This window comes from Nerophis lumbriciformis, linkage group LG14 (assembly GCF_033978685.3).
Source record: "Nerophis lumbriciformis linkage group LG14, RoL_Nlum_v2.1, whole genome shotgun sequence".
Taxonomy (NCBI): Eukaryota; Metazoa; Chordata; class Actinopteri; order Syngnathiformes; family Syngnathidae; genus Nerophis; species Nerophis lumbriciformis.
Genome location: NC_084561.2, coordinates 25,353,202 through 25,376,323, shown reverse-complemented (window position 1 = coordinate 25,376,323; position 23,122 = coordinate 25,353,202). Strand labels below are relative to the sequence as shown.

General features: G+C 41.3%; 1 protein-coding gene across 1 annotated transcript in view; it reads left to right on the top strand.

The window, feature by feature from the left end:
- ror1 (receptor tyrosine kinase-like orphan receptor 1) overlaps positions 1–23,122 on the top strand; it is a 335,931-nt gene that overhangs the window by 228,503 nt on the left and 84,306 nt on the right. The window contains exon 2 of the mRNA XM_061975731.2: positions 9,809–9,871. Within this exon, the coding sequence (XP_061831715.2) occupies positions 9,809–9,871 (63 nt within the window). The remainder of the gene's footprint in view (positions 1–9,808; positions 9,872–23,122) is intronic.

The window sequence follows — 23,122 nt, the reverse complement described above, 5'->3', positions numbered from 1 at the left end:
GGGAACAATTATGATCCAGAAACTTATATTGTGGATCCTAAATATAAAGAGGATGAGCTACAAGTTTTAGAAGATGTGTGCTAAACAAATCCATCTTTACTGGAACACATAGGCATTATGTAGCAGTATGGCTAAGTGCTAAACAAGAAATACAAACTACAAACATAATAAAACAATTGTTTACTGTACAATGTCTGCTCTTACTGTAATGATGACTGATAGGATGTCCATATCTTCCCATTTACATGAAGAATTAATTTTAATCCACAATAAGGGTTAAAAAGTTGCTGCTGACACGGTCTTCTGTTGTAGTGTGTTTGTCCCCATCTTCGGGTGTAAATTGAATGTCACAGATGAACAACTTCTAGATTCATGACTAAATTATCCAGATGAGAGGCATGATGTATAATCTAGAATAACTTTGACGAACCGAGACACGATGCAGCAGTAGCAGAAATGGCAGTAATGCTGCCGATGTTGCATTACTGCCTTCTTCAATTTCATTTTATAATTACATTAGAGTCTCTCTTTGAGTCCAGTGCGACATAAACTGGAGTTAACTCTCGGTTATCAATGCTAAAAATATTTTGTCTCTGGTAGCGCTTGTGATAACAACAACAATACTATACATCCATTTTCTTATCCCAGCTGCACTCGGGCGGAAGGCGGGCTACACCCTGGACAAGTTGCCACCTCATCGCAGGGCCAACACAGATAGACGGACAACATTCACACACTAGGGCCAATTTAGTAGTATTTGGTTAATATTCAGGTCAAGTTATGTAAAAAAATATTTTTGGCGGGTTTTGAATGTTTATTTAGAGAGTTTTGTGGGCAAAATAGAGAGGCTCCATTGACTTTATTGTTAGCAGACTTTTTATTTATTTAGTAATTTTTTTACTTAGAATGCATAACAAAAGGAAAACATGTGTTCATTTTCTTATATAGGGATTGTAAATGATAGACAGCACATCTCTGTCTAATTTTTTAGTATTTCCAGTATGACTGATCGGCTGATATGGTCAGAGGGCAGAAGCGTTCCTCCTGTGGCGTAGAATCTCCATAAGGTATTCGGAGCGGAATTTTCACAATAACTGACTGAATTTGTGGCACTTTGTGATGTTTAGACAGGTTTTTTTTTTTACATGCTTTGTGGATTGTTAAAGGGGAACATTATCACAATTTCAGAAGGGTTAAAACCATTAAAAATCAGTTCCCAGTAAGTTTATTTAAGTTTTTTTCAAAATTTTACCCATCATGCAATATCCCTAAAAAAAGCTTCAAAGTGCCTGATTTTAACCATTGTTATATACACCCGTCCATTTTCCTGTGACGTCACATAGTGATGCCAACACAAACAAACATGGCGCATAGAACAGCAAGCTATAGCGACATTAGCTCGGATTCAGACTCGGATTTCAGCGGCTTAAGCGATTCAACAGATTACTCATGTATTGAAACGGATGGTTGTAGTGTGGAGGCAGGTAGCGAAAACGAAATTGAAGAAGAAACTGAAGCTATTGAGCCATATCGGTTTGAACCGTATGTAAGCGAAACCGACAAAAACGACACGACAGCCAGCGACACGGGAGAAAGCGAGGACGAATTAGGTGATCGCCTTCTAACCAACGATTGGTATGTGTTTGTTTGGCATTAAAAGAAACTAGCAACTATGAACTAGGTTTACAGCATATGAAATACATTTGGCAACAACATGCACTTTGAGAGTGCAGACAGCCCAGTTTTCATCAATTAATATATTCTGTAGACATACCCTCATCCGCTCTTTTTTCCTGAAAGCTGATCTGTCCAGTTTTGGAGTTGATGTCAGCAGGCCAGGGAAGCTAGGGTCGATATTCTTCTCTTGATCATCTTTGGTGGCATAAGAGACGGTGTGAGCCAAGACATCCAGGGGGTTTAGCTCGCTCGTCTGCGGGAACAAACTGCCGCCATTGCTTGCCGTGCTAGCGAGGTCCTTTGTCCCTGAATTGCTCACACACTCCGGCAGATTCAATGGGGGTCTGGTGGCAGATTTCTTTGACTTTATCGTTGGAAATGCATCTGCTTTGAGTGTCGCAGGATATCCACACATTCTTGCCATCTCTGTCGTAGCATAGCTTTCGTCGGTAAAGTGTGCGGAACAAACGTCCAATTTCTTGCCACTTTCGCATCTTTGGGCCACTGGTGCAACTTGAATCCGTCCCTGTTCGTGTTGTTACACCCTCCGACAACACACCGACGAGGCATGATGTCTCCAAGGTACGGAAAACAGTCGAAAAAACGGAAAATAACAGAGCTGATTTGACTCTGTGTTTGTAATGTGTTTGAGAAAATGGCGGATTGCTTCCCGATGTGACGTCACGTTGTGACGTCATCGCTCCGAGAGCGAATAATAGAAAGGCGTATAATTCGCCAAAATTCACCCATTTAGAGTTCGGAAATCGGTTAAAAAAATATATGGTCTTTTTTCTGCAACATCAAGGTATATATTGACGCTTACATAGGTCTGGTGATAATGTTCCCCTTTAATACAATTGGATATGGTTTAATGGACATGCACCTGGGGATCAGTAGATTGGCAACACTAAATTGTCTCTAGTGTGTGAATGTGAGTGTGAATGTTGTCCGTCTATCTGTGTTGGTCCTGTGATGAGGTGGCGACTTGTCCAGAGTGTACGTCGCCTTCTGCCCGAGTGCAGCTGAGATAGGCTCCAGCACCCCCGTGACCTCGAAAGGGACAAGTGGTAGAAAATAAACAGATGGATGGTGGATGGATACAATGAAACACAATTCTACTGGTACTTTAAAATAGTTTGCGTTTACTACAAACAAAACTTCATGATTGCAATCTTCAGTGCTGGTTCAGATTCCCTTTAGGGGTCTCCAAATTTCATCACAATCTGAGCTACTTTGACAAAAACAAAGGTTTGTGTTTTGGTATCACTTGCAACATTTCAATTGTACTTTCTTTACAAGGCAGATCCCCACTCAAACAGCGTAGTCATTGTCTTTGTGCCATTTTGTGGTAATTTGTCATTAGAGGCATGGGGTTTGAGTTAAACAGTTATAAAAAATTCTAAAATTTGAAGCAAATATTCTTTGACCCTATGATTAGCGTCTCAAAATAATGCCCTGCTCTCGGAGATGAGTGATCCTACTGTGCCTCAATCAGTTAACATTTAGTAGCTGGGCAACAGGAAGCCATCTAATTGTAGAGATACAACTAAAACATAAACAAGGAAGACGTTAATCTGTTAAATACCAAAACTTGTTTTTTCAATTTTTGTTTCCAGACCCAAAACACAAAAAATGATTTCCGATCCCGTGCACAATTGGAAAATGGACAAAACAGATATGGGTTATATCAACTTATTTTTGGAGAATCCATTCAATGCACCAAGTTTATCCGGAAATAGTTTTACGTGGACTTGGACTTGCAGGTCAAAAATTTAGAAGAAGACAAGACGACCGAGGGAGTTTAAGGCCCCTTCTACACTAAGCCGACTAAGGTTATCCAGGGTAAATCCCACCTAACCTTATCCTTGTCCACACACACACAGTGGTCGTTTAAGATCCCCTGCCCCCCTCTGTTCGCCGGCGCAACGCGACCTAGTACGCATGCGCGGAAAATGCGCACGTCATAGTCACCTCCAGTGTTGCTTTGTGTGCAAGTTCTTAAATTGAATTTAACTTATCTGAACAATATCCAGTGTTGTGGTATTTCAATTAACTGGAATCCAGTGTGCTGTGGGGCCCTATTGTAGTGAATCACACCTGAGACATCATAAATTAATCAAATCTTTATTGGACACGTGAAAGTAAACAATGTGATAAAGAACATTTTACAACAATCAATCTAGGGATCTAGATATCTGGTCAGGACACTCCTCACTCTTTTGCCTTCACCTTCATTGTCCATTCCTTTTTGGTGACTTTATATACTCTGGACCTAGACGTTGAGTCTGCGACATACATGGCGGACAATAACTGATACAGTCTGCTTTGCCAGTCCAAAGGCATTCAATGTTTTCCGTAGTCTTCCCTCGTCGGCCAGGTAATACAAAGCACACGCTACCTTTTTTATCACATCCACAGGGGCCCGCATTCTCGATGTCTCCCCTTCGGCAAATGGACAAAGTTTTTCGGTAAGTAGAATCACAGCTGACCTGGACATTGGAAAGTTCTCTTGCCGTCTGAGAACTGTTGTATCCCAAATAGCTGCAATCGCTTTCTCTTAAGGTATTCATGTGTGATTTCCACAAGCGTCTGTACATGTAGAAGAATGAGAAACACGAGCATGTCTGGATGACTCGCCTCCATATTTCTAGTGTTTACCTTCGAGTGAAAACAGGTTGTTATGAAGCTGGCTGTGGCGCGTTCTTTCTGATGTCACTTCCTGTGTGGGGCGCGGTCTTTTTGGCGTCATTTCTTCTCCGAACTCACTTTGTAAAAGATCGATGAGTCCATACAAAGCTAAGAGCCGGACATTCAAGAAATACACGGCGCACTTACCCGTGTAAAAAATTATCCAAGGAGGGGAACCTTAAACGATAGTTTAGTGTGGCTGACACGGGGCTTATTCTAAATAAGTATTCGTTTAAGGGGTTATCCGGCTTAGTGTAGACATAGCCTTAAAGGAGACATCTACGAATTGATCATTTCGCCAACCCCTAGTTTTCACCACTGCGAACTTCAAACACAATGTTGTTAAATTAACTCAACACCAGTGATTTGTGCAGCTGTAGCTATATCTCTGTGCGATATAGAAAATGACTATATCGTGATATTCGAGTATACATTCTTACGCAGTTGCTTTTAGCTGCGGACATTACACTGCAGGCTCTTCTCACTCTTTCATGTTTCTCCTTCTCACAGAGAGATAAAACAAGCGCACCTTCTTACCTACGTCACATACGTATACGCCCTCGCGGAGCAGAGAGGTAGCGGCATAGGTAACGTTAGCTGTGGTGCGAGTGGTAATACGAGAGAAAGAAGGTGCGAATCTGGTAACAAATGAAGAAATAATTAATTCCCAAGAAAAACAGCACGGGGTCCATCGTCTGGCGGTGGTTTGGCTTAAATCGGGAATATGTCGAACAAACAACCGTAATTTGTCAAGTATGCAGCAAAAGCGTTGCTACAAAAAGTAGCAGTACTGCTAATATGTAGCATCATTTAAAAAGTCACCCGCTAGAGAATGAAGAGTGCTTGAAACACTGCATGTCAACATCTCCGGCCGGTGCCACACTCAACAAAATGCCGAGGCAAACATTTCCAGATGAACACCGTATGAAAAAAATAGTCAACAACAGAAGGAGATAATGTCCGCAGGAACCTACCACATAGCGAAGGACATACACTATTTGATTTCCTATTATGCAGCTCATTTTTATTTGACAGTTATTGAAATACCTTGTGTAACATCATGCACAAAAGTGCACTTTATTTGTTTTAAACTATTGTAGTGGCGTTCTGTACAAAAAGTGCACTTTAATTGAGTGATGTTTTGATGTGTCATCTTAGTGACATCATGCACAAAAGTGCACTGATAGCTTGTTTTAAAATGTCTGACAATCTTGCACTTTCTGTTTGGAAATTACATGAATGTTTGTGCCACTGCTTAATAACTGTTTAATAAATACAGTTTTGGTAAATTGACTTAGTTGTGATTTCCCTCTCTGCATGAAAGTTTAAAATGATCATATATTAAAGGCCTACTGAAATGCGATTTTCTTATTTAAACGGGGATAGCAGGTCCATTCTATGTGTCATACTTGATCATTTCGCGATATTGCCATATTTTTGCTGAAAGGATTTAGTAGAGAACATCGACGATAAAGTTCGCAACTTTTGGTCGCTGATAAAAAGCCTTGCCTCTACCGGAAATAGCAGACGAGTAGCGTGACGTCACAGGTTGTGGAGCTCCTCACATCTGCACATTGTTTACAATCATGGCCATCAGCAGCGAGAGCGATTCGGACCGAGAAAGCGACAATTTCCCCATTAATTTGAGCGAGGATGAAAGATTTGTGGATGAGGAAAGTGAGAGTGAAGGACTAGAGGGCAGTGGGAACGATTCAGATAGGGAAGATGCTGTGAGAGGCGGGTGGGACCTGATATTCAGCTGGGAATGACTAAAACAGTAAATAAACACAAGATTAGCCACAACACAACCAGGCTTATATTTAATATGCCACAAATTAATCCCGCATAACAAACACCTCCTTCCTCCCGGCCATATAACCCGCCAATACAACTCAAACACCTGCACAACACACTCAATCCCACAGCCCAAAGTACCGTTCACCTCCCCAAAGCTCATACAGCACATATATTTCCCCAAAGTCCCCAAAGTTACGTACGTGACATGCACATAGTGGCACGCACGTACGGGCAAGCGATCAAATGTTTGGAAGCCGCAGCTGCATGCGTACTCACGGTACCGCGTCTGCACATCCAACTCAAAGTCCTCCTGGTAAGAGTCTCTGTTGTCCCAGTTCTCCACAGGCCAATGGTAAAGCTTGACTGTCATCTTCCGGGAATGTAAACAATGAAACACCGGCTGTGTTATCCGGCACAACAGTCAGGGGGTGCATTCTACGGCGGGGGTGCGTTATCCGGCACAACACCTACCGCAATACACCGCTTCCCGCCTACAGCTTTCTTCTTTGCTGTCTCCATTATTCATTGAACAAATTGCAAAAGATTCACCAACACAGATGTCCAGAATACTGTGGAATTTTGCGATGAAAACAGACGACTTAATAGCTGGCCACCATGCTGTCCCAAAATGTCCTTTACAATCCGTGACGTCACGCGCAGGCGTCATCATACCGAGACGTTTTCAGCAGGATATTTCGCGCAAAATTTAAAATTGCACTTTAGTAAGCTAACCCGGCCATATTGGCATGTGTTGCAATGTTAAGATTTCATCATTGATATATAAACTATCAGACTGCGTGGTCGGTAGTAGTGGGTTTCAGTAGGCCTTTAATGCAGTATGAAGAAGAATGTTTTAATGTAGACACATAGAATCATCATACTGCTGTGATTATATGCATCGAGTGTTCATTCAAGGCTAAGGCAAAATATTGAGATATATATCGTGTATCGTGACATGGCTTGAAAATATCGAGATAGTAAAAAAAAAGGCCATATCGCCCAGCCCTAGCTGTAGCTAAAATGAAGTGTTTTGGTGATGCAGTTGTTGGCTTGAACAAAATCTAACCCTTCTTTTTAAGGAGCTCCACTGTTGACAGGCTGAATGCAATAAAGCCACCCAGGGTGCTGCTGGGTGTCGCGGGCCTGCTTTGCTACCAGATGCCTCGGCTTTAAGTGCTCCTCATTAACACAGCTCATTTCACAAGCACCTCCCCGCAGTCTTCAGCATCCTGATGCAGCGTGTGTGAAATGACACATTATCACCTTATTAGCATGTCTGGTCAGCTCCTGTTTGACACCTTCTGTCCTCACGGCCTCTTCTAAAGGACTCCTTTGGTTACCCGTCAGTAAAACGTCTATATTTTAGGATACTGCCTTCAGCGTAAAGTTAGGCTCATGCATTTATCTGTTTTCGCTCAGCTCACATGGTTGTGTTTTAGCACAGCCGTGTGAACGCAGGGTCGTGAGTTGGCCATCCATCAAGTTTGAACAAGCAGCCTGCACAAAATTACAGCCTAAATAATATGCTGCTGAGACATATGTGTGCTGAGTGTTTCCACTGATCACTGAGTTGCTTTTATCATGCTTTTTTTTTTATCTTCAGGTTTTTTTTATTTGTCAGAAATGGCCCCATGCAGCCTATTTTTGTCCCCCTCATCCGTAATGACTTGCTCTGTCGTCAGATAGCAATAATGCAGCATTAGGGTCACACGGCTTGCTGGTGGGATACAACTCTTTGCTCAATGTACAGTGGCATAATTGTGGAGGCCTAACATTGGATTTGGTGAGAAATGTTACATTTTTTTCTCATATAACAAACTCTGCTTGTTGTCTATTTCACGCTGGCCCAAATATTTTATGAATTTTTTTTTTTTGAATGAATCACGATTCTTAATCGATTAAAAAAAAAGATTTATTTATTTTTTACATTTTCAATTTTTTAAATCTATCCTGTCCAGGCACTCACGCAAATCATATAGTTGATGGAGATGGCCATATCTGCTGTAAAGATTTACTTAAAAAAAGAGAAGTGTGCTCTCTGTTGTCTTATTTGTATTTGACTTTGTGGAGGTTGCCCTCCAGGGGGTTCTTCAGACCACCAATCACCGATATGAGAGCCCGGTTCAGGTTCACAATATAGATTTATTGTTCTTCAATATAGTCTCTGTTGTTGCTTTTCAGCAATTGTCTCTCTGCGTCCGTCACGTTCTCGCTCTCACTCCAGCTTCCCTCCAGCTCCAACCCCGTCTCTCCTCCTGGCTGCTGCTTATAACAGAGCGACAGGTGATTAGATAACAAGGCCCAGGTGGGCCATCTACGCACCTGTCGCTGATTTCGAGGCAGGTCCTGGCACACTCCGCTTCGCTGCAGGCCCGCAGGCCACGCCCCCCTCCACAGACTTTATTAAATTACATTTATTAGCCTGCTCAGTGGCCTTGTAGAGTGTCCGCCCTGAGGTCGGTAGGTCGGGAGTTCAAACCTCGGCCCCGGTGCTTGGCACTCAGCATCAAGGGTTGGAATTGGGGGTTAAATCACGATTTAAAGTATGACTGTCAAGGGATGTGCAGTTATCAAGTTAACTTCCAAACTTTTTTCAGGTCTAATTCAAAACATGTTCTTGCAGTAGTGGATGGTATTGTTTGCATAAAACATCTGTGAATATTTACTTTACAATAGCCTGAAGTCAAGTCATTTTCAGGACAATGTGATGAAATATTTGATCTAATTGCTGCTCGGTTGACTCGCTCCCTATTTGACACAAAAAATGTTTTTTTACCCCCAATACCAAAGACTATAGAAATGGGACCAATTACCTCCCTGCTTGGCACTCGGCATCAAGGGTTGCAATTGGGGGTTAAATCACCAAAATGATTCCCAGGCGCGGCCTCCGCTGCTGCTCACTGCTCCCCTCACCTCCCAGGGGGTGGAACAAGGGGATGGGTCAAGTGCAGAGGGTCATTTGACCACACCTAGTGTGTGTGTGACTATCAGTGGTACTTTAACTTTAAATGTTTGAATACAAGTTTATTCACAATGTTATTAAAAAAGTATTGATTTTGAATCTAGAATCGTTTTGAATCGAGAACCGATTCTGAGTCGAATCAAATCGTGTAATGCCCAAAGATTCACAGCCCTATGGCTAAGAATTGCATTACAGCAATTCCCCGTAACTGCAGAGCTGTGATGTTACGTTCATTACTGTGAAGTTACAACTGAATGGTGTAACTTTGCAATTTTATAGTTAATCACAATAAAAGTACAAGTACACGCTGTAACTTCACAATTGTAATGTAATTACTCTCTCGGTTTAACAGCATACTGCCACCTACTGTACAAGAGTGTGCAACGTGGTCTGCTACAGCATATTTTCATTACAATATTTCAATGTGAAAAAATACTGTTAGTTGGTGTAAACACTGGTGAAGTTTTACAGTGCAGTGCAAGTTTTTTTTATTTTCTCTATCCATAAAATGTGTCTCGGCAGCCTTGCCAACATGTGTGTGTAAATCGGTTCGTTGCGCCTAGTGAAAAGCATGCAGGAAATGCAGCACACGGAATATGACATTTCCCTTCTTATCGGTGTATTTTTGCATGATTCAAAATAATGAATTAAGATGTTAATAGAGAATGTTTTTTGTGTTTACAGGGTCCGAGTTTGCTCACGACCACAGTGTGGTAGCAGCCCCTACATGGAACACCTCTAGTGATGGTAAATAAACACACACACACACACACACACACACACACACACACACACACACACACACACACACACACACACACACACACACACTGCTTTGTTGCATTTAAGCAAAGAGCCATGATAGTTTTCTTTAAGACCGCAATCAACAAAGCCATAAATGCACATTTTCTGTGACAGACATGCCTGCATTTACACGTGTTGTATAGGAGTGGTTTCTTTGGTCTGAAATGATATTGAATGATTAATGAATCCATGCATTGTCCCAGTCCTGACACTGTAGAGGACAACTGATGGAGCAAACTACACACTAATCTACTCAACATGTGGCTATTGCCGCAGGTACATTTCCCTAATTTTCACTGACCCACTTTGCTTTTTTTTTTTTTTTTTTTTTTTTTTTAAACTAAAGCTACCAGTGGAGCCTCAAATGTATACATCCTCTTTATCGTTGTTATACATTTAACTTTAATTCTACTGTTTCATGTGTTTGAACTCAGCTAGGCATTTTCATCCTGTGGGGGGGTAAAAAATAAAGGAAGTAAGACGTCGAGCAACCGGCAACAACAATATAACTAATGTACTCGAATGAAAGTCGATACATGAGTTGAATAAAACAACAAATCTGCTTTTACAAAGCTAAAAATGTTGTGAGAATAGTATCAATTAAATGTTTAATTTGGTAACAGTAGAAGAGAAAGTAAAACACAATTACAAATAGACGGAGTAATAATTGAAGGGGTAAATAAAAACACATTTTTGGGTGTAATAATAGATGATAAAATGAATTGGAAATCTCATGTAAAACATATACAACATAAAGTAGCAAGAAACATGTCAATAATGAACAGTGTTGGGTTAGTTACTGAAAACCAGTAACTAGTTACAGTTTCTAGTTACTGTATTTCAAAAGTAACTCAGTTACTTACACCAAAAAGTAATGCGTTACTGTGAAAAGTAACTATTTAGTTACTTCTTTTTTTCTTCTTTTTTTTAAAAGCTCCCATTAATGCCCTTTTAGCCTTCATTTCAGTACTGTTATTGCACTGGAGAATAATACAATCTGTTGATCAACTTGACATGCATTTGCATCACTGAACTTTGCTAAGCAATGTGGTCTACATACAACACACAAAGACAAAGATATATTTCAAAGGGCCAATTTATTTTGAGCCAGAACAAATTGACAAAACTATTTTAAATAGCTGCAACATAACATACATAAGTAACAAACAGCATAATAATAACATGTCACAACATAGCTGTAAACCTGACTTCACCCAAGGAAGGCACACATGACATGATTATTTGTCATGTCACTATATACAGCACACATACTGCTATATACACGCCTAACCAGGCCTTTTTTTTCTCTCAAGGAATTGTGAAATAAAATTATGTCTTCAGTGAAGCCCAGAACACTCTACACATTTCCCCAGTTTTAGTTTAGAGAAAAGGAAAGTTTGGCCTGGCCCATTAGCATCCCTCTTTATGTTTGTGAACTTTATAGTCTATACATTTAGAGTGATGTGATAATCAAACACTCTCGAAGTCTAGAATGAAATAGTATATAAGAGAATTGACAGAGTGTGTGTATCTTCAGTGCTGAATGATGAGCAGAGGCAGAGTTTGGAGTGTCTTCTTTAGCTTGCTTTCCATGTTTATGTACACACGTCCACTGTGTCCAGGTACTTGGAACATGTTCTCCGTGCCATTTGCTGTTTGATGCCCGATATCATGCTAATTAGCTGCCTGAAATCGGGTGACTCCACTGTAGAAATAGCCTGCATGTCTTCTCGCACATACGCTGCAATGGCTCTATCAATGTTATCCTGGCTAGCAGTCCCTCCGTTAAAATCCAGCCGTTGAAGTGGCATCAGAGTCTGTCTCTCTCTTTACTAGCTTTGTCGAAGCACTCAGCTTTTGTAGCTGTTTCAGCAGATTTTAATTGCTGTTTTGGGCATTAGATAGGATCTTTGATCCAATACACAACTTACATTTCACTAAAATGTTCATTTCTTTGTGCTCGACAAAAGAAAAGTAGTGAGAATATCTCCATGTTAAGAAACTCGACTTCGGCTCCGCTATGATGTCTTGTCAGTAAACACAGACACGCCCGCCCCCATTGTATCGTATGCATGTTCGAAATAAACTGAAACTGAACTAATGTTGGTAGGTCTGTGCGATATAAACAACATATGATATAAATGATACACATTTGGCCGACGATAAAGCTTTTAATACTATTGTGGCAGGCACTAGGACCATGCTGACACCCAGCAGTATGGGAGTAGTTTTCATGTCTTCTTGGGCGCACAGTTAAGGCAGATTTTGTGTAGTATGATCATCCTCATGTTGGCCATTTTAGCTTAAAGTTCAAATTAAAGTACCACTGATAGTCACACACACACTAGGTGAAATTACCCTCTGCATTTGACCCATCCCCTTGTTCCACCCCCTGTGAGGTGAGGGGAGCAGTGAGCAGCAGCGGTGGCCGCACTCAGGAATAATTTTGGTGATTTGATCCCCAATTCCAACCCTTGATGCCGAGTGCCAAGCAGGGAGGTAATGGGTCCCGTTTTTATAGTCTTTGGTATGACTCGTCCGGGGTTTGAACTCACGACCTACCGATCTCAGGGTGGGGACTCTATACCAGAAAGAAACAGTAATTGTGTGTTTTCTGCATTTGTCACGTTGGTGACCCTGACGTGATGTACAAAAACAAAATGGGTAGACATAAGCTCGGACGGCGCAAACGACCAAGGGAAACAGTGGTGGACCCGGCAAGGAGCTAAGGGCCCCCCAACAAAAAAGGAAAAGTTTGCGGATCGAAACCCTTGGGCAAAAAGTCCTTCGGAATGCAAAGTGGCTGACCAAGCACCGACTCAGCAGGTGCTCTTTTAGGGGCCGAGCTCAACCCGAGCACGACCCAAGGTCAACAGTAAATCCAGTTAATATCAGAGAGTGCCGCATGCGACCTGTGAAAACGTGAAGGAACACGGAGGGACACACCGCCGAGCTTTGGTGCCAAACCGTTGATTGAAAAAGCACAGGCTCGTCTCGCGCTGCTTCCGTGTAGCAACTCCTACCACTACCGTTGGGTCCTCACTAGGGATGATGTTCGTTAAAAAATTATCGAGTTCGAGCCCATTATCGAATCTCTTATCGAATCCAGATAGGTTGTTGTGTGTGCACTGAGTTCCAAAAGCCATAGATGTTATATGACTGGGCCGGCACGCTGTTTATATTGTAGCGTCCAGAAGAAGTGCACACCAAGTCTGACGCTCTTTTTAAAGGGGAACATTATCACCAGACCTATGTAAGCGTCAATATATACCTTGATGTTGCAGAAAAAAGACCATATATTTTTTTAACCGATTTCCGAACTCTAAATCATCGCTCTCGGAGCGATGACGTCACAACGGGAAGCAATCCGCCATTTTCTCACTTTCGTCGGTGTGTTGTCGGAGGGTGTAACAACACGAACAGGGACGAATTCAAGTTGCACCAGTGGCCCAAAGATGCGAAAGTGGCAAGAAATTGCACGAAATTTGTTCAAAATACGAGGGTGAGGGGAAAGCCGACAAAATGGTCAGTCGTTTGTTCCGCACACTTTACCGACGAAAGCTATGCTACGACAGAGATGGCAAGAATGTGTGGATATCCTGCGACACTCAAAGCAGATGCTGACATCAACTCCGAACTGGACAGATCAGCTTTCAGGAAAAGAGAGCGGATGAGGGTATGTCTACAGAATATATTAATTGATGAAAACTTTATTCATTACTCGCGGTTTTACGTAAATTATTATACATAAATGTATTGGTAAATGTGTTTACGAATAATTTAGCTTAAAAACATTTATTTTTTTCAATCATTCGAGTACATTCGGGTAGTCTTGTGTAATGCAGTATTTTGTGTCTATTTAGGTATGGTTAACCTGAGTGCTGAAATCGTGGAAAAATATATGTTCTCACTCTCAAAGTGCATGTTGTTGCCAAATGTATTTCATATGCTGTAAACCTAGTTCATAGTTGTTAGTTTCCTTTAATGCCAAACAAACACATACCAATCGTTGGTTAGAAGGCGATCGCCGAATTCGTCCTCGCTTTCTCCCGTGTCGCTGGCTGTTGTGTCGTTTTCGTCGGTTTCGCTTGCATACGGCTCAAACCGATATGGCTCAATAGCTCCAGTTTCTTCTTCAATTTCGTTTTCGCTACCTGCCTCCACACTACAACCATCCGTTTCAATACATGCGTAATCTGTTGAATCGCTTAAGCCGCTGAAATCCGAGTCTGAATCCGAGCTAATGTCGCTAGAGATTGCTGTTCTTTCCGCCATGTTTGTTTGTATTGGCATCACTGTGTGACGTCACAGGAAAATGGACGGGTGTATATAACGATGGTTAAAATCAGGCACTTTGAAGCTTTTTTTAGGGATATTGCGTGATGTGTAAAATTTTGAAAAAAACTTCGAAAAATAAAATAAGCCACTGGGAACTGATTTTTAATGGTTTTAACCCTTCTGAAATTGTGATAATGTTCCCCTTTAAACTTTTATTGAGCAACCTATACTAACACAGCTCAACTTATCTTGTTCCTTCCACACGCACGTCTATCCTCACTCCTCATTTCGGCAACAACAACGCTTCCTCCTTCTTCACCAATCACCATACAGGCGTGCTACGTTCACAACAATGGGAATTCTGAATATCACTCACTCAAGAACACAACATCAACCTCAGCAGGTCGTTACCCTATGGAGGAAAAGCGGACATGACTGAGGACAGCATGTGGCCGTTATAGGGTGAAGGTTTCAGGTGAGAGAGGGCGCTAAAGGCACGCCCCCAGTGAGCCTTATTTATGCGTTAAATACAGAAATAGCACCCGTAATTGACACGGCGCCTTTTAGTACGGTGCGCCCTATGGTCACGAAAAGACAGCATAGTGGCTTCGATAACGGGAACCGGTTCTCAAAAAGGGATTCGAAACCATGGAATCGGTTCTTTTCTTATCGGACAATCGGGAGAACCGGTTTCGAACATCATCCCTAGTCCTCACTCTCCATATCGAAGTCTGCAAGGGATCTGCCGCCACGCTCTGCACGGCAAACCGTCTGGAAGCCAGAAGCACCCGGTCACTTTCTTCAGCCGAGCCCCGACTACTACTACTCACACTATCATTATATGGTGATCATGCATGTTGATGACGCATTCTTGCTGTGTGCCACAAATTTGACAAGCGACAAGCGAACGAAGGCATCCACAAAGCAATGTAGCATTCTAAGTCAGCCATCCTCACTTCCATGGCAGGAAATACACTTCTTTTTCACAAGTATCATTTTCACTGGCGGAAGAGGAATAGCTAACCATGCTACACTAGAAGGGAAAAGTGGATCGTGAGATCCACAGGCGGATCGGTGCGGCATCTTCAGTAATGCGGACGCTGTATCGATCCGTTGTGGTGAAAAAGGAGCTGAGCCGGAAGGCAAAGCTCTCAATTTACCGGTCGATCTACGTTCCCATCCTCACCTATGGTCATGAGCTTTGGGTTATGACCGAAAGGACAAGATCACGGGTACAAGCGGCCGAAATGAGTTTCCTCCGCCGGGTGGCGGGGCTCTCCCTTAGAGATAGGGTGAGAAGCTCTGTCATCCGGGAGGAGCTCAAAGTAAAGCCGCTGCTCCTCCACATCGAGAGGAGCCAGATGAGGTGGTTCGAACGCCTTCCTAGGGAGGTGTTTAGGGCACGTCCAACCAGTAGGAGGCCACGGGGAAGACCCAGGACACGTTGGGAAGAATATGTCTCCCGACTGGCCTGGGAACGCCTCGGGATCCCCCGGGAAGAGCTGGACGAAGTGGCTGGGGAGAGGAAAGTCTGGGCTTCCCTGCTTAGGCTGCTGCCCCCGCGACCCGACCTCGGATAAGCGGAAGAAGATGGATGGATGGATGGCTACACTAGACACTTTAGATATGCCAACCGTTAAGCTAGAACTCTTAAATGTAAACAGAGGTCTCCGAACCGATACCAATATCAACTGTAACAATGCCAAATATGCTTTCATTATATGGTCAATACTACAGTGGTTTGTTATAATCAAAAAATATTTTGTCCTGTTAATGTTTAAGGAAAAACAAAACAAATCAAAGCTAATAGTAGGAAATGGTTTAAATATTTAATGTATATTGTTACACCGCCATCCTGTGCTTATGTCTAATTATGATTGTGACCAAAAAATAAATCATTCAATGATTCTGAAAATGTTAATTATTGGTATCAACATCGGTGCGACAAGTACTGCCCCTGTAACTACTTGATGTTGGTAGATATCCAAATTTGTAGTATCACCTGAAACTGTAAAGTAGGAAGGGAATTCACATTCGTCACGGTTTACCTGACACATGCAACGTGCCAAATTCAATCAATCAATCAAAGTTTATTTATAAAGCCCTAAATCACAAGTGTCTCAAAGGGCTGCACAAGCCACAACGACATCCTCGGTTCAGAGCCCACATCAGGGCAAGGATAAACTCAACCCAGTGGGATGACAATGAGAAACCTTGGAGAGGACCCCCCCCCCCCCCTCTAGGGGAGACCGGTGCAATGGACGTCGAGTGGGTCTAGCATAATATTGTGAAAGTCTAGTCCGTAGTGGATCTAACATAATAGTGAGAGTCCAGTCCATAGTGGGGCCAGCAGGAGACCATCCCGAGCGGAGACAAGTCAGCAGGGCAGAGATGTCCCCGACCGATGCACAGGCTAGCGGTCCACACCGGGTCACGACTCTGGACAGCCAGCACTTCATCTATGGCCACCGGACCTGTGCCCCCACCTTCACAAGGGAGAGGGGGGCAGAGCAGAAAAGAAAAGAAATGGCAGATCAACTGGTCTAAAAAGGGGGTGTATTTAAAGGCTAGAGTATACAAATGAGTTATAAGATGGGACTTAAATGCTTCTACTTTGGGGGAGTGCACAATCCACTTTAGCCGCCAAATGGCAGTAGAGTGTTGAATATCTTAGTGTGTTTTGTAGCAATTCCAACGTCGACCAAAGCGTCAGTTGCTATGTAGAGTGGCGCTTTCCATCATTTTCAGCAGACTGCCTTGCAAAAATTATAAACCCATCCTCTTCCTGTCGCGCAAGATCCACCCATGAATGGGGGCCATATGAATCCCTTCCCTACTGGAAAGTATCTAAACAACAGACGAATAAGTGCTTATTAGATTTTAACAGAAGTGTTGATAGAACCATGTTATAACAGAAAGTAACCAAATATTAACAGTAAATTAACAAGTAGATTAAAAATAGTTTTGAGAAAATAAAACAACCGGAACAAGATCACAGCATAATAGGAGGAATTGAACCAGCACCCTCTGTTACAAAAGGCAAAATTGGATACTATTACAGTACCAGAAGAAGTTTACACGAGGATTGCTGAATTTTGCTATTTTATTGTATTGTATTTATTGTATCTCCAAGCAGCCCTGCCCATTATAATTTACATAATTTATTATGTGCTTAAATAATACTGTACTTCCCTGCTGTGACATGTTATATCATGATGTTGCTGGTGCACAACCTCTTGAGCTAATAAAAATGCTGTTAAAAAAAATTATTTTTTCACATCTCCATTTACACAATTTACATATAGTACTGATAAGAGTACGAATGCAAACTGGTATCGATAAGAAATATCGATATTGGTATGGGTATTGATAAAATCCTAACGACGTACAACTGTTCGTATCTCAAATGTTTTACTTTGTTGATTAAAAATGTTTTGCTTCTGAATAATCATTAGGATTATTTTATACTACCTCAAATGCAAACTTCACTTTAATATATTTTCATTAAATATTAAGATTGGAGTTTTTAAAACTTCTATAATTTGGGTCACCGCTTGCCATTTGCCAAAGCACTGGTGAGAAGCACTGGTGTGGACAAGTAATCAAAGAGTAAGTGGCATTTTACTATTTGAAAAAATCCTCTAGTATTCACTACATCACAAATACTTTGGCTACTGCAGAATGCAGTTTTTGCTGACAAGAAAAATAAGGACAAAACTTTGCGACTGAAAAAAAACTTGTTCTCAAAACACCCAAAAAACGTGCCAGAAACCGTGGCCCAAAAACTGAGGCACAAACCCTACCGTGGGTTACCTGTGCCATTGCACCTCCTAATAAAAACATAACAGAAAAACAATCCAGGGCCTGACTGGGGGAACATTTAAAACTGTTCCGCTATCAGCACTCACACGGAGTATCCAGATCCATAAGGTATTTTCTTGACAGCACTGCCCAGAGTTATCTGTCAAATCTATTCCCGGTGTTGAACCCCAGGGGCTTGGAGAACCGACATCCGCCATATCACCCACGACGACAGACTGAGTTGGAAGGCGCTCCGCGTTATTGAATGTGACCTTATTTTGCTCTCTCATTTGGTCTAGTTTGTTTAATTCATCTCTTGAGGGCGGGGGAAACACAACCACAAACATCCGTTCTAGAACAGATGGTGCGTTTGAGGAATATATATATATATATATATACAAACCCTGTTTCCATATGAGTTGGGAAATTGTGTTAGATGTAAATATAAACGGAATACAATGATTTGCAAATCCTTTTCAACCCATATTCGATTGAATGCACTACAAAGACAAGATATTTGATGTTCAAACTCATAAACTTTATTTTTTTTTGCAAATAATAATTAACTTAGAATTTCATGGCTGCAACACGTGCCAAAGTAGTTGGGAAAGGCCATGTTCACCACTGTGTTACATGGCCTTTCCTTTTAACAACATTCAGTAAACGTTTGGGAACTAAGGAGACACATTTTTTAAGCTTCTCAGGTGGAATTCTTTCCCATTCTTGCTTGATGTACAGTTTAAGTTGTTCAACAGTCCGGGGGTCTCCGTTGTGCTATTTTAGGCTTCATAATGCGCATCATAAACGAGTCCACATTTCAAATTGTTTTTGGAAACTGTGGACGTCGTGTCCTCCGGACCAAAGAGGAAAAGAACCATCCGGATTGTTATAGGCGCAAAGTTGAAAAGCCAGCATCTGTGATGGTATGGGGGTGTATTAGTGCCCAAGACATGGGTAACTTACACATCTGTGAAGGCGCCATTAATGCTGAAAGGTACATACAGGTTTTGGAGCAACATATGTTGCCATCCAAGCAACTTTACCATGGACACCCCTGCTTATTTCAGCAAGACAATGCCAAGCCATGTGTTACATCAACGTGGCTTCATAGTAAAAGAGTGCGGGTACTAGACTGGCCTGCCTGTAGTCCAGACCTGTCTCCCATTGAAAATGTGTGGCGCATTATGAAGCCTAAAATACCACAACGGAGACCCCCGGACTGTTGAACAACTTAAGCTGTACATCAAGCAAGAATGGGAAAGAATTCCACCTGAGAAGCTTAAAAAAATGTGTCTCTTCAGTTCCCAATCGTTTATTGAGTGTTGTTAAAAGAAAAGGTGATGTAACACAGTGGTGAACATGCCCTTTCCCAACTACTTTGGCACGTGTTGCAGCCATCAAATTCTAAGTTAATTATTATTTGCAAAAAAAAAATAAAGTTTATGAGTTTGAACATCAAATATCTTGTCTTTGTAGTGCATTCAATGGAATATGGATTGAAAAGGATTTGCAAATCATTGTATTCCGTTTATATTTACATCTAACACAATTTCCCAACTCATATGGGAACGGGGTTTGTATATTATATTTGTACATATGTGTGTGTGTGTGTGCGTGTGCGTGCGTGTGTGTGTGTGTGTGTGTGTGTGTGTGTGTGTGTGTGTGTGTGTGTGTGTGTGTGTGTGTGTGTGTGTGTGTGTGTGTGTATTTCTTGTTTTTAGTTTGAACACACATGTAATGAAGCTGAATGTTCAAAGATACAAACGTTTGTATTTAAAAGCTAAAAATTATGAAAATTGATGAGGTAAACAACATAACATAAGAAAGCTACAGTCTAGTTTTTGTGCAGCAATGTGGAGGAACTAGTGTATTTTTGTGTGTCATTTGGAGTCCGGCCCCATAGCCAACATCTGTTCCTTATCTGATGGGTGGATGGTGATTGCGCCACCTGTTTTGTCTTCAGGCGGGGAATGGTTTAGATTGACCAAGAAGACAGCATTCAGGTAGCGTGACTTTATCAGCATGCATCAGTAGCAGGAAGTTATGCTGAAAGAGCCTCATTATTGGGCTCAGCAATACTGGGATGTAATTAGGTGTGTTGATAGTTTACAAAGTTTTTCGTTTTTTTCCTTCACTTATTCTTTCCTGTCCTCTCGCGGTTGGAGAGTGACCCGATTTTAATGAAATTCACCTTCAGCCATCGCTGGCAGGGCTACAGACCGGACCACTCGGTGGGTGTTTAGTTAGCTGTGCAGCCACTCGGGTTTCTGGGCCTGCAAATATAGTCAACGTATAGAAAGACATTTTCTGGTCAAACAAAAAAATGTGTAAAAAAAAAACAAACTATTTTGGAATATGTATAGGTTGTGTGTGTTGCGGTTGTGTGTGTTGCGGTTGTGTGGGGGTGTGCACTGGTTTAGATATGCGAGAGTGTGATTGCACAAACCCTCCGCGAGAGAATGTTGGTTGATGACAGGGCACCATTTAGACGCCTGCCACAAGAAAGGGAAAGGGTTTGATTTTGACAGTGATCCTAGGGCCGAATACCACAACACTCACCACAGGACAATTGCATACAGATCGGCTCTGTTGCAAAGAAACGAGCCGGACATTTTCCTCTTTGTCCTTTTAACATTGCGGATCTTAGTTAGCTTTTTTTTAATGCTTTCCACTGCTTCATTGTCAACGATTGACGTGCACAGGCACGCCGCTGCAAAGACCGTTTAAATCAGCTCTATTGATAAAATGATGAGTAAGAAAGTTGCTCATTTTGTGTGACCCTCTTGTTGATTTAACAATGGCGATGACTTTTGTAGCGTTTAAGGTGAAGAGGTGATCCGTTGGGTGGAGTAACGTTGCAACAGGAGTAGAGATGTCCGATAATGGCTTTTTTGCCGATATCCGATAATCTGATATTGTCCAACTCTTAATTACCGATTCCGATATCAACCGATACCGATATATACAGTCGTGGAATCAACACATTATTATGCCTAATTTTGTTGTGATGCCCCGCTGGATGCATTAAACAATGTAACAAGGTTTTCCAAAATAAATCAACTCGAGTTATGGAAAAAAATTAGGGATGTCCGATAATGGCTTTTTGCCGATATTCCGATATTGTCCAACTCTTTAATTACAGATACCGATATCAACCGATATATACAGTCGTGGAATTAACACATTATTATGCCTAATTTGGACAACCAGGTATGGTGAAGATAAGGTACTTTAAAAAAATAAAATAAAAATAAAAATAAGATAAATAAATTAAAAACATTTTCTTGAATAAAAAAGAAAATAAAACAATATAAAAACAGTTACATTGAAACTAGTAATTAATGAAAATTTGTAAAATTAACTGTTAAAGGTTAGTACTGTTAGTGGACCAGCAGCACGCACAATCATGTGTGCTTACGGACTGTATCCCTTGCAGACTGTATTGATATATATTGATATAAAATGTAGGAACCAGAATATTAATAACAGAAAGAAACAACCCTTTTGTGTGAATGAGTGTAAATGGGGGAGGAAGGTTTTTTGGGTTGGTGCACTAATTGTAAGTCTATCTTGTGTTTTTTATGTTGATTTAATGAAAAAAAAAAAAAGAAAAACGATACCAATAATAATAAAAAAACGATACCGATAATTTCCGATATTATATTTTAACGCATTTATTGACCGATAATAACGGCAGGCCGATATTATCGGACATCTCTAAAAAAAATGCCAACATGGCACTGCCATATGTATTATTGAAGTCACAAAGTGCATTATTTTTTTTAACATGCCTCAAAACAGCAGCTTGGAATTTGGGACATGCTCTCCCTGAGAGAGCATGAGGAAGTTGGGGGGTAGGGGTTAGCGGGGGGTGTATATTGTAGCTTCCCGGAAGAGTTAGTGCTGCAAGGGGTTCTGGGTATTTGTTCTGTTGTGTTTATGTTGTGCTACGGTGCGGATGTTCTCTCGAAATGTGTTTGTCAATCGGTCCGCGGACCGGTACCGGGCCGCAGCCCGGTGGTTGGGGACCACTGTATTAGAGTGTTAAAACTGCCAAGAGTTAATCAATAGTCAATATACCAGTGTGCAGCTTTTTAAACATCACAAAATGCTTTTCTTTTTGAGGAAGTTAGATTTTGTGTTTTGTTGTTTGTTTTCATTGCTGCTGTTTTAACAGTTTTTTTAAAATACATAAACAAGGTTAATTGTTTTTTTTTTTAGCACTTTGCCTTTCCTTTCTATTAAATGGACAACATTTTATTAGTCATTTTAATTTTTATAACAGCAGCACAGTTACAGTATGAATAAATATTTATGAAGGAATTGGTCATCTTTGTTGTTAGTAGGCACTTGCCTAAAATAACTTAAGCTGCATTTAGAAGTCGATGGAAATATTAGAGCCATTAAATCATTAAGATAATTGTTGACTAATTGATTATCAAAAATAATCGGTAGTTGCAGCCCGAGTTATCATGCAAGCATTTATTGGTGTACATGTTCATATTTTTTTTATTTTTTTTATTTTTGGGTCCTGTCCAGCTTCTCAGGCACATCATATAGTTCAGTGTTTTTCAACCACTGTGCCGCGGCACACTAGTGTGCCATGAGATACAGTCTGGTGTGCCGTGGGAGATTATCTAGTTTCACCTATTTGGGTTAAAAATATTTTTTGCAAACCAGTAATTATAGTCTGCACATTATGTGTTGTTGTTGAGTGTCAGTGCTGTCTAGAGCTCGGCAGAGTAACCGTGTAATACTCTTCCTTATCAGTAGGTGGCAGCCGGTAGCTAATTGCGTTTTAGATGTCGGGAACAGCGGGAGGCAGTGTGCAGGTAAAAAGGTGTTTAATGCTTAAATAAAAGGTGAGTGCCCCTAAGAAAAGGCATTGAAGCTGAGGGAAGGCTATGCAGAACGAAACTAAAACTGAACTGGCTACAAAGTAAACAAAAACAGAATGCTGGACGACAGCAAAGACTTACTGTGGAGCAAAGACAATGTACATCCGAACATGACATGACAATCACCAATGTCCCCACAAAGAAGGATAAAAACAACTGAAATATTCTTGATTGCTAAAACAAAGTAGATGCGGGAAATATCGCTCAAAGGAAGACA